General features: G+C 42.5%; 1 protein-coding gene across 1 annotated transcript; it reads left to right on the top strand.

Moving 5' to 3' along the window:
- The first annotated feature begins 221 nt into the window (after positions 1-221).
- On the top strand, positions 222-11,091 carry impdh2 (IMP (inosine 5'-monophosphate) dehydrogenase 2). Its single transcript, XM_037105046.1, has 14 exons — positions 222-319; positions 2,304-2,352; positions 2,628-2,729; positions 2,848-2,922; positions 3,730-3,936; positions 4,027-4,114; positions 4,270-4,469; positions 4,876-4,966; positions 5,167-5,262; positions 8,881-9,024; positions 9,200-9,344; positions 9,878-10,021; positions 10,364-10,447; positions 10,674-11,091. Exons 1-14 carry the CDS (start codon positions 222-224, stop codon positions 10,693-10,695), a joined length of 1,545 nt encoding a protein of 514 aa, XP_036960941.1. The 3' UTR covers positions 10,696-11,091.
- The last annotated feature ends 129 nt before the right edge of the window (positions 11,092-11,220 follow it).

Here is an 11,220-nt window from a genome sequence, read left to right as displayed (position 1 = left end):
TTCTGTCGCTAACACAGTCAGACAACGGGAGTCTTCCCGGCAGCAGGACGACGGTGACTGACCCAGAGGGAGAGCGACGCTCCGGGCTGAAGGAGAAAGTTCTCGGTCTCTGTTCCCGGGCCTGTGCGTGTTTGTGTACACTGTCTGCACGCTGCCGCAGCCGCGTGTTAGGTTTATTGCTTATTAAAGACTGAAGCACTGATAAGTGGTACTTGGACGTCATGGCGGACTATCTGATCAGCGGGCAGACCAGTTACATCCCCGACGACGGGCTGACGGGACAGCAGCTGTTCAACGGAGGAGACGGGCTCACGTACAAGTAAAGACACCGCGAGCACCCCCAGTCCCCTGACCCGGGCTGCCCGGGCCGCACACAGCAACACCTTCAACAAGCGACTAGTTTGGTCATTTAGCTTTGTATGCTCACAGTAGCCCCTGTGTTTAGCTCGTTTCCACTGCTTTAATGTCAACTCACAGATGTACGCTAGTAGTTAGCTACAAAGTGTGTCAGCTAACAACTCGTGTTGGTGCCACAGTCAGACCGAGCTAACGTTATACACTATCTGTTATAAAGTCATTTAAGATGATATATCTATAGTACATGAATGGATCACGATACATTTCCTCAAAGTCAATAGCAAAGTGGCAGCTGAGCCTGGGTCCATGTATCGGTTCAGCCTGTTTACGGGATGGATCGATCCATTATCTGTTCGAAGAGACTTGTAGCTGTAGTACTTTTAAAATGGATAACTAGTCCCTAGAGAAGGTCAAGCTCCAACACACTGGAGCCTACATTTCCCACAGTGCACCCAACATCACGTCTCATTGTGACATAACCAAGGTTATTTGTCCAAACTTTAGCAAACTCCTACAGTTTTACAGAAGACATCAGACAACTGGCCGCACAGGTTGAACAACACCCATCATGTCAAGTAAACTCAACTCAACTCAACTAAGTCAGTGGAGTGCCCAGCACACATTTCCACTAGAAGCTGCAAGAGCCCAAAGTGGTGTCTTAATGAAATAAGATGAAGACTAGTATGCAATTTATAAGATGAAACCTTTCTGCTATAAGATGTTGCATAATGATATAAAAAGCCATGAGTAGAAGTTCCCTGGTCAGTCCACCGTTCAGTGTCAAAGTTCATACAACTGTTACTCCTGTGTTTATATTAACTGGGTGATCACATTTGGCAGCAGCACACACAAGACAAACATGGTTGTGTTTTAACCATCAGTGACCGATTTGATGTTTACTCTCTGAATTGGTTATCATCTTTTAAATTACGCATTGCATTGCCAACCCACAAGGTTTTCTAGAAAGTGAAGTAACAAACAGTGAGTGTGTGTCTGTAGTCTGAATGACAGCTTCTTGGAAATGAAAGCGAGTACACATTCCTCGTGTACATACGCTGGCCTCAAATTTAGGCCCTGACTTACATGGTTTGTGTTGTTATTGGGAACTGTGTGAACCCTGGCTATATTTAGATCATCTGCCTGGTAGTCCTTTATACAACAAAGCACAGATAGTAATTACATGTACTGACTCAATGTTGACACCCTGCCTTGTAAAATAATATTGGATAATATCTTTGAATGGATTGTGACATCAGTCAGGATTGGACAATATGGCATCCCAATTGGTGCTTTCTCAGAATATTAACACACAGTGAGGTTATTGATAAATAATGACATGGCCAACCTAAAGCATAATGAACCCAGGAATGAGACTAATCATCCATCTTTCTGTAGAATTGTCTACTTCAGCTTGATTTAACAGATGGGCTTGAACACTCTTGACAGTGTATTAAGACATTGTAATGGCTGACAGTCACTCGTCTCACATGGCAGCACAACCTATTTTGGCCCCACGCTCACTCATGACACATAGATCAACAGGCATGGCATTCAAGAGGTTCTCTTCAAAAATATTTCACACATGCACTCGAACTGTAACGTGACACCTTTTGAAGATTCCCAAGAAAGAAATGTTGGTCCTGGTGTGCCTGTTCGAAGTAGTTTAAGTTACAGTTTTCCTGGAATTTCTTCCTTTTTCTATTTCTGAACTGGGAAATATTCACCTAAAGAGCTTACTGTCTTTACTGTTACACACGTGAAGTACATACATGTTTTATTAGGCACATGTTTACTCATTGCGCTGTAAATAGTGTCAGCTCTCTAAACTGAACAGTTGGTAAAAATCTGGTGTTGATTTGAAAAATTGAATTCTCCATTGTGAAATGTTCCAGATTATGACTTGAAATTGTTGCCATCCTAATTAGATTTTTCTTTTTTTCATTCAGCGACTTCCTGATTCTGCCAGGCTACATCGACTTTACATCGGAGCAAGTGGTAGGTTGTGATGAGGGACAAATATTTACCAACATAAAAAAATCTGATTAACGCTGCTGTTGTGGTATTAAACTAATCTGGAATGATGCCCGGGGTGAGAGTCAGGATTATCAGCCGTGTTCCTCCCATCACAAATGTTCCTTTGAATTAGGCTCATAATGCCAGAACAGTAAATAATGGCTTCCCAGAATTTATAGTTGATCCTGGTGTTTTCATTTTAAAGCACATCTTTATAACTTTTGCTGAAAGCTGCTTTGATATATCATCCTGCCCAGGACCTGACCTCAGCGCTCACCAAACAGATCACCATGAAAACTCCCTTTGTCTCCTCTCCCATGGACACCGTTACAGAGGCCAACATGGCCATCGCCATGGCAGTAAGTAAGACACATGAACACACAGTTTCCTTTATTATTTCCCGCAGAGTTTTCCTGCTGTGTATTATATTAGCATGCCATAACACTCACTCACACACTGGTGTATTGTCTCCTCCAGCTAACGGGTGGTATCGGCTTCATCCACCACAACTGCACTCCAGAGTTCCAAGCCAATGAAGTCCGCAAAGTCAAGGTAGTGATGATGGTGTTAGTTATTCTTTTTACTCCTTCATCACTACTTCCATATAGCTCTTATTTGTTTTTTATCATTCGTTCTTCAGTATCTGGAGTCTTTCATGTGATTATGTTTTCCTTTTTTCTTCATTTAATTTTTTTATTCCCTGTCGTCTCTCATCAGCTTCTCTTTGTCTTTGTTTTTCTCAATTTTTATTTGCTGATGTCACTTTGAAAGATATAGAAGCATGTTTCTTCCTTGAATCCCTTGCCCCTCTCCTCTAGACTGTAGGCAATAAAACACTTACATATTCCCTTATTTTTTTTCTTTATTCAATACCTCACTCAAATAACAGGTTTGAGGACAGAGGATGTCATACACTGTACAGATTGTCCACTGAGACAGTGTGATTTAAGATTTTGGGCTAAATAAATAAAACATTTTTACTGACAGTTTTGCACAACAATTTGCACTTATGGTGAAAAATACTTACCGATGTGCATTTTTCTTTCTTAGACAGTCATAGCCCCCATTATCCACCCGCCCTCCAGCAATCCTCTCCCTGCCCATAACAACAAAATCATGATAAATAATACAGATAATAAGAACTCTAGTTGAATAAATAACATTAATACACAGCAAATTTGAACTTTTCCAATTTGTTTTCATATTCTTTATCAAACCGTCGCTTACTGAATCCCATAAACCCTTCTCCCTTCTGTTACTCTCCCTTTTTTGTCCCGTGATATTCCTTTTGATACGCCCCTCGTCCTTCTCCTGCCCCTCCTTATTTTCCTCACGCCCTTCCGTCCCTCCCTCCCCTAGCGTTATGAGCAGGGCTTCATCACGGACCCTGTGGTGATGAGCCCCAACGAGAGGGTACGGGACGTGTTCCAGGCCAAGGCTCGCTACGGCTTCTGCGGAATCCCCATCACAGACGACGGCAAAATGGGCAGCAAGCTGGTGGGCATCATCTCTTCTAGAGACATCGACTTCCTGAAGGAGGAGGATCATGACCTGCCACTGAGTGAGGTGAGTGGACTTGAGACAAAAGACAGAGGCAACTAAGTACTGTGATCTTAAAACTTTATTCATTTATGTTCTCTGTCATTATTTTGACAGGTGATGACAAAGCTAGAGGACCTTGTGGTCGCCCCTGCTGGAGTGACACTTAAAGAAGCTAATGAAATCCTCCAGAGGAGTAAGAAAGGTGAGGAGGAAGTAAACTTTATTTTCTAAAGAATTATTCATGACTCATATGATTAAAACATTTTATTTTAAAAATAATTTCAGTCAAAGAAATATGGTATGAAACCTATATGTAGGCGCAAATGTACATGTGTAACCTCACCTGTCCTCCTGCAGGTAAACTGCCCATAGTGAATGAGGAGGGCTCCCTGGTGTCCATCATTGCCCGCACAGACCTGAAGAAGAACAGAGACTTCCCTCTGGCCTCCAAAGACTCCCGCAAACAGCTGCTATGTGGCGCCGCCATCGGAACTCACAATGACGACAAATATCGGTTGGACCTGCTGGCGCAGAGCGGCGTGGACGTGGTTGTACTGGTAAGGAGAGTTTTGCTACAGGTTTTACAGGTAGAGACTGTTCTTTATCGTCGAAGACCAGCTCACCTTTGTTACTAAGGAATCAGTACTGGAGCTGCTCGTGGAGAACAGACTGACAGTGGGCTCTTCCACAGATTTGTAATGGGTTAGCTCCACTTACTGTAGTAGTAGTAGTAGTAGTAGTAGTAGTAGTAGTAGTAGCAGCTGAACATTTTTTGTGGTGCTCTAGTACATGACTTACTGAATATCAAAATCAACAAGGCAAAATTTGGACACTTGCATTGTCCTCCACTAATCCTGTTAGTTCAAGAGGATCTTGATGTTGTCTACCAGCTGTGATGTGTACATATCCAGACGAAAGATGTTTTGTAAATAGCAATGTTATGTGTTGCTTCTGCACCTCCAGGACTCGTCTCAGGGCAACTCAATCTTCCAGATCAACATGATCAAATACATCAAAGAAAAGTATCCAAACCTACAGGTCATCGGAGGCAACGGTAACTTAACTTTACCTTTATGTCGGTATTCCATGTTTCCATGTGTGTATGCACAGACTGACAAGCTAATGATTAATCAAACTCATGTCATTAGTAAAAAAGAGGAGGGACAGATAAGTTTGTCATCAGAAGGATAATGATGATGTTCCTTCAGTGTGTGCATCTCTAACAACCTCTCTGTCTCCCTCTGTCTGCTGAAGTGGTGACTGCAGCTCAGGCTAAGAACCTCATCGATGCAGGAGTGGACGCTCTGAGAGTGGGGATGGGCAGCGGCTCCATCTGCATCACACAGGAAGGTGAGCGACAGACCGGCAAACTCAACAAACACCACCTGCGTTGCTCCCAACCATGATGTGGTTATTGAATCTGTCTGTCAAAGGGGGAAAAGGAAACTCGTAGTGAAGTGATGTACAGTTTGTCTTTTTGACTTTGGTTCAGCAGCTGAAAGCTATTTGTCTGTGTTGCTTGACTGATTCTCACATATGGACCAGACTACATGATATCAGCTCAGTAACGGCACCACAATAATCATGGTTCAACAATTTGTTGTTATATCCTGTGGTGTGTTTTAGCAAAAGGACTCCTCTGGAGGCTCTGATGGAAAGATGAGCATGTCAGTCATTCATTCCTTCTCTTGTATAGTTTTGCTTCTCTGATTTTCTCTGGGTGCTGTGTCTGTGTGTGTTGACATTTCTGAACCCGAAAAGCCTGATCTGCTGTGACCACTTGGAAAGACAAACTGTAATTGGTTAGATTGTGCAGTTATGGTTGTGGTGAGTCAGTTCCCAGGTTTAGGTTCCCTTAACTTGTTTTGATGTGAAAACCAGTTTGGCCTGTAAATCTAAATCATGATTTATTTCAGAGGTATACAATAGATATTGTTTGTCTTTGTGTTTCTCGTTGTTTCCGACTTGTCTCTTCATTTTGTCCAAGATTCTCTTTTTAATCATCACAAATATTTGTTCTAGTTAATTTTGTGTTGCTTACCGTTTTGTTTTGTTTTTTCATTTTTGTTTGTCATCTTCATCTTGTTGTCTGCCTCCGCCTCTACTTTCTCTTCCTTCCCACCCCGGTGTTCGTATGGTGTGTATTTGTGTGTGTCCACGTCCAGCTCCCCTCAGTATTCCACCAGCAATAAAGCTCCACAGCCCCAAAACCCCAACCACTGTTACAGGATACTCCAGTAAGTTCCCCCCCGCCAACTTTGGCTTGTGCTGGGCTCCCATTGGCTCCACTATCACAGTGTGACCGCCCCCCTCCCCAACTTCACAGCCTGCTGCATCGATTGGTTAACAGCTTTGCATCAGTAGACATAGCAGAGTTAGTGGTTGTAGGTTTTCGGTTTGGTTTGAGGGGTTTTGGGGTTTTGCTTGTTCCTGTGTCCTCACTAATCTGTCAATCATTTTCACCATCACTACCATCGTGTCAGCCAATCACAGCATTCATCCATTTCTAACACACAGCATTGGAGCAGATGTAATGTAGCTCACAGCCACAGGCTGTCTCTGTTCAGCAGAGGTGGGAAACCTGGTGAGCTGGTTGAGACCACGCTACATTTCAGGCAGTGACTTTGTTTCAAGCCTTTTATAGAATCATAATAAATCATTTCTATCAAGGTAGGGTTCAACACGAACTTGTAAGAAGAATATTCTGAAGGCTTGTTATCAAACTGAGAGGACTGCACTGAAGATATTTTAATAGACCCAGAGAGCTGCAGAGATTCAGACTCTGAGTGTCTTTGACAAATCTTGTGTGTCTCTCAAATCAGACTTGAGTGTCCACACTACAATTAGCAAGTGATCAGATTTTTGGATCCAGACATCACCAACATATCTTCAGACAGTTTATTTCAGCGTGACTGTCTGCAGACTTTTGCTCTCCATGTTGTCTTGCATACTGCTCTGCAAGTAGCACTAAGGATTCTGCTCAGCTGCACCAAGCCGCATGGATGCACTTCATCTCTCTGGATTTGATGTTCCCGTTAGGTGTCCCGCGGCGAGTGACACAAAACACACTGTCAGATCTGATATGAGTGGTCCAAGTTGCCAGATTGAGATGCATCTGTATGAATCTGATTTGAATTTTTTTACCAGCCACCTCCGCATCTTTAATGTGGTTTTTTTTGCCACCCAAACTTCCTTAAATAAATGTGTGGATTTGCCCAAAAATGTATTTGGGCTGGTGGTCTGAACATAGCCTTTGTGATCAACTCATGATTTTGTATTTGGTCCGTTAGTGGGTGTGCCACCTTTTTGTTACAATGTGGTTTCCACTGACTGCAGCCAAAGGCCAGTAATTGGTTGCCAGTTTCTCACAATAGTTGCCAATGGCAACCTGGCAACTGTTTACTGCAAGCCCTTCAAGGATGAATCGGCCTTGATAAATGTAGTCTTAGTTCAGCTTATTGTGCCATATTCTAATCTCTGTCAACACATCACATTCACTCTGCATTCAGACATGCAGTTGCATGCCTGCACAGAGCTGATGTTAAAATGTGCTGCCAGCTGTGTGTTCTGCACACACACGAGAAACCTTTTGATTTGTAGCATGGCTGTATGAGACGATGTTTCAGTGCTCAGCTGCTGTGTATAGTTTGAGCAGCTGAGAAAGGATGAAGTGTTTCTATTCCCTCCAGTTTGTTGTTTTGTTTTTTTCATTACGTTTTCATACACGAAACTCATGCAACAGCAAATTCTCTAAATATAATTATGAAACGTAGATTACACTCCAGTTTCCCTTCAATTATTGTTCGATATCACTTTTACAATCCTAAAGATTTTTATGAAATCTGACCAATCTTTGACTCCATTTATGGCTGGATGTTTTTATTTAGCAGTTGTCATTCACTGTATTTCCATTCTGTAATACTTCTCTGTACTGTAGATTTCACTGATATTGGTCCACAGTTTCAGCACTGGTTTCATATTGCAGGCTGCTGTTTCCCTACAACATGAGTTTGCTTGGTTACGCTGTAACAAATATGCCCCCAAAACTGAGTTTTATTCTGTGATGACAGACTGAAATCATAGGATTCTTTTTAAATATATTATACACAGAGCTCCTTTACATGTCCAGTCTTGGGTCATGGCCATCAGTACATAGCAGGATAATTAGGGTTAGATTGGTAAGTACCGTGCAGCCCACAGTTCCCAAGAAGCAGAACAACTAGTAGTGTAAAAAGGAACTGGAATGTTTCTCTCTTTTGCACCTAGTATAACCGACCGTCATTGTCCTTAACTTAATGATGTGAAAGATTAGTTATAAACTTAGAGATGAATCGATTGATTAGCAGTGCTCAGGTGAACAGACTACTTGTGTTAAACGAGTCTGTTGTGGCGTCTCAGTGCAGTGTTCTAATAATCTGCTGATGTGACAAGTTTAACTTCCCTATTCTGTTTTCTTAAACAAACATGATAAGAGTCATGTTTCCACCCTCTTGGCTCATTCACTGTGTGTGATGTTGTTTTTAACATCATTTGAATGACAGGGACTTTCCACCATGCATGCCCATCAAGACTGAACACAGTTGGGACATTTTTGATGTCAGTTCATCCAGTTATGAGCCAGCCGATGTTTCCTGGATCCAAAGGCCATTAATATTTATGTGAAATTCATACTTAGCCAACACTCGATAAGAGGGGTGCAAGAATCAGAGCCACATTCCTGAAAACATTTAATGATGATATGGAATAATTGGCTGGTAAAAATGAAAACACCAATATTTCAATCCACCACTATGTAAATCTTTGTCATGAGCTGTGTGAGCATCCTGCAAACTCTTTCAGGTGAAGGACTGGTACAAGATTTTAGAGCTAGCAGTCATGAGAATAGAAAAATGAAGGCTAACTTCTACGACTGCGCTCGTTTTCTCACATCATTTAATCTTCCTCCATCTCTTCTCTTCCTCCTGTCAGTGCTGGCGTGCGGCAGACCCCAGGCCACAGCTGTCTATAAAGTATCAGAGTACGCCAGGCGTTTCGGCGTGCCCGTCATCGCTGATGGCGGCATACAGACTGTCGGCCACATTGCCAAAGCCCTGGCACTGGGAGCGTCCACAGGTATGGAGAACCACAAGCTAATTGCAATCCCCCTCTATTGTATTGATTTGAGTTAAAAACTGAAATTAAACTATTTTATTTCAGGTTTGACTACACAATCCATTTTTATAACTAAGATTAGTTTCCAGCCTTTTGCTTAACTTCCACTTATTACCTACTCTTTTTCTTTTCCCAGTAATGATGGGCTCTCTGCTGGCTGCCACCAGTGAAGCCCCTGGTGAATATTTCTTCTCTGATGGCATCCGGCTGAAGAAGTACCGTGGCATGGGTTCCCTGGATGCCATGGACAAAAACCTGGGCTCCCAGACCAGATACTTCAGGTACAGAACCACAGAAAACCGACTGCATTGTTGAGATTGAGCAGGGTTTATAGCGAGGTTACAGCAGCCTAGAAGTGACTGAACATCTGCAGGTTAAATCACACCAATCCAAGGGTCTCATTTGTACCCTGAAAGAGAAGAAAAAAGAACGCTGGTTCCCTCCTACACAATATAACCTTGTCTCGTCAGCATGCCTTCAGTCAAGCGTTTGCCAGTTTTTCCCAGATGACAACACATCTTCCTTTTTCGGTTTTCAGTGGTTTTAAGTGCGTTGGAGATAACTTCCTCATGGGTTGGTGGTAGGAAGTGATGATCCCATTAGAAAAGAACAATGGCAGACATTTTACTCAATATGAATGTTTAATCTTTATTTTACACACACGGAGAAGGGAAAGAGTGTCAAAAAGACAAAGTGTTTAAATTTATTCAACTTATAATAGTTCAGATCTTTCGCCACAAGGTGGCATCACACTGACATTTAAAGTGCACACTCTTTGTCACTCATCTCTTTCCTCCCACCTCTCCCCCCACAGTGAGTGTGATAAGATTAAAGTTGCTCAGGGTGTTTCTGGAGCAGTGCAGGACAAAGGCTCCATCCACAAGTTCGTTCCGTACCTTTTGGCCGGTATTCAGCACTCGTGTCAGGACATCGGAGCCAAGAGTCTAACACAGCTCAGGTAAAACCCAGGCAGACACAGACTGATCTGTATCTGCATTCACTCAGACATTTATGGGCAAACAGAAAAAAAAAGATCTATGGAAATATGCACAGAATGTGATGGGATATTATTTTGATACAAGACCTCAAGCTGGCCTTCAGAATAAAGGTGGAGGGTTATAATTATGTGACAATACTGTATTTGTTGTTAAGACTATAAAGACTCATAACTTCAACCTCCACCATAGCACTTTCCTACTCACTTGTTACTCTATATTCTTCGGTTGTGCTTGTGTTGAACTGTATTTCTTCCTCTTGATACCTGCTATGGTGGCTAACAGCTCATCCTCTCTCCTGGCAGAGCCATGATGTACTCTGGAGATCTGAAATTTGAAAAGAGAACAGCGTCTGCTCAGATGGAAGGTGGAGTCCACAGCCTGCACAGGTACACGGGCAATGTAACACACTCAACTTAAAAAATGATTCAACCTTGTTTTTCTGTTTGGCTTCCTATTTCATCTTTAAAGCTCAGTTTATAGTTTCACGTCTCGCACCCGGTCAAACCAGACTTCCTCTTTAGCGCGTCCATTGTGTCTTAACAGGAAACCTCAGGGAGCCACATGGATCACAGTGTGATGCTCTCCTCGCTGACTCTCTTCTTTCTCCCACAGTTATGAGAAACGTCTGTTTTAAGAAGAAGCAGCCAGCCAATCAGCCTGCAGATGGGGAATCCTTCAAACAGACACATTATGCAAACACACTACTGAACTTGCTAGGCCCTCTTCCGTTTAAACTTGACATGCGCACCACTAAGTTCTCATACAAATTCAAAGATAAACACACACATCCACACTGTACTCTTCCAAGGATCCATCGGTCTTCCTGCCAGTGTCATCTATGCATCATCTGTGTTAAGTATAGCTGTTTGTGTGCGTGTGTGACGGAGGGGAACTGAGCATTTATCAATCAGTGCACGTGTGATTGAGTCCTCCAATGCCTTTCATGTTGTGATTAAAAAAAAAATGTCTGGTATGTCCATTTGAAAGCAAAAAAGTTGTCCAACAATAAAGCTTATGTGTTTTTCCACGAGCCATTGTCATCTGTTTCTAAAGGTTTGTGATGATCTTCCATCAAACTACTAGATCCAGTGTTTCAGAGAAAAACTTAACAGGATTCTCAAGACAATGTGGAGACAATTTCTCAGCTGATGCAAGTTAA

This window comes from Acanthopagrus latus, chromosome 7 (assembly GCF_904848185.1).
Source record: "Acanthopagrus latus isolate v.2019 chromosome 7, fAcaLat1.1, whole genome shotgun sequence".
Lineage (NCBI taxonomy): Eukaryota > Metazoa > Chordata > Actinopteri > Spariformes > Sparidae > Acanthopagrus > Acanthopagrus latus.
The sequence above is the reverse complement of the archived record's forward strand: the minus strand, read 5'-3'. Positions and strand labels throughout refer to the sequence as shown.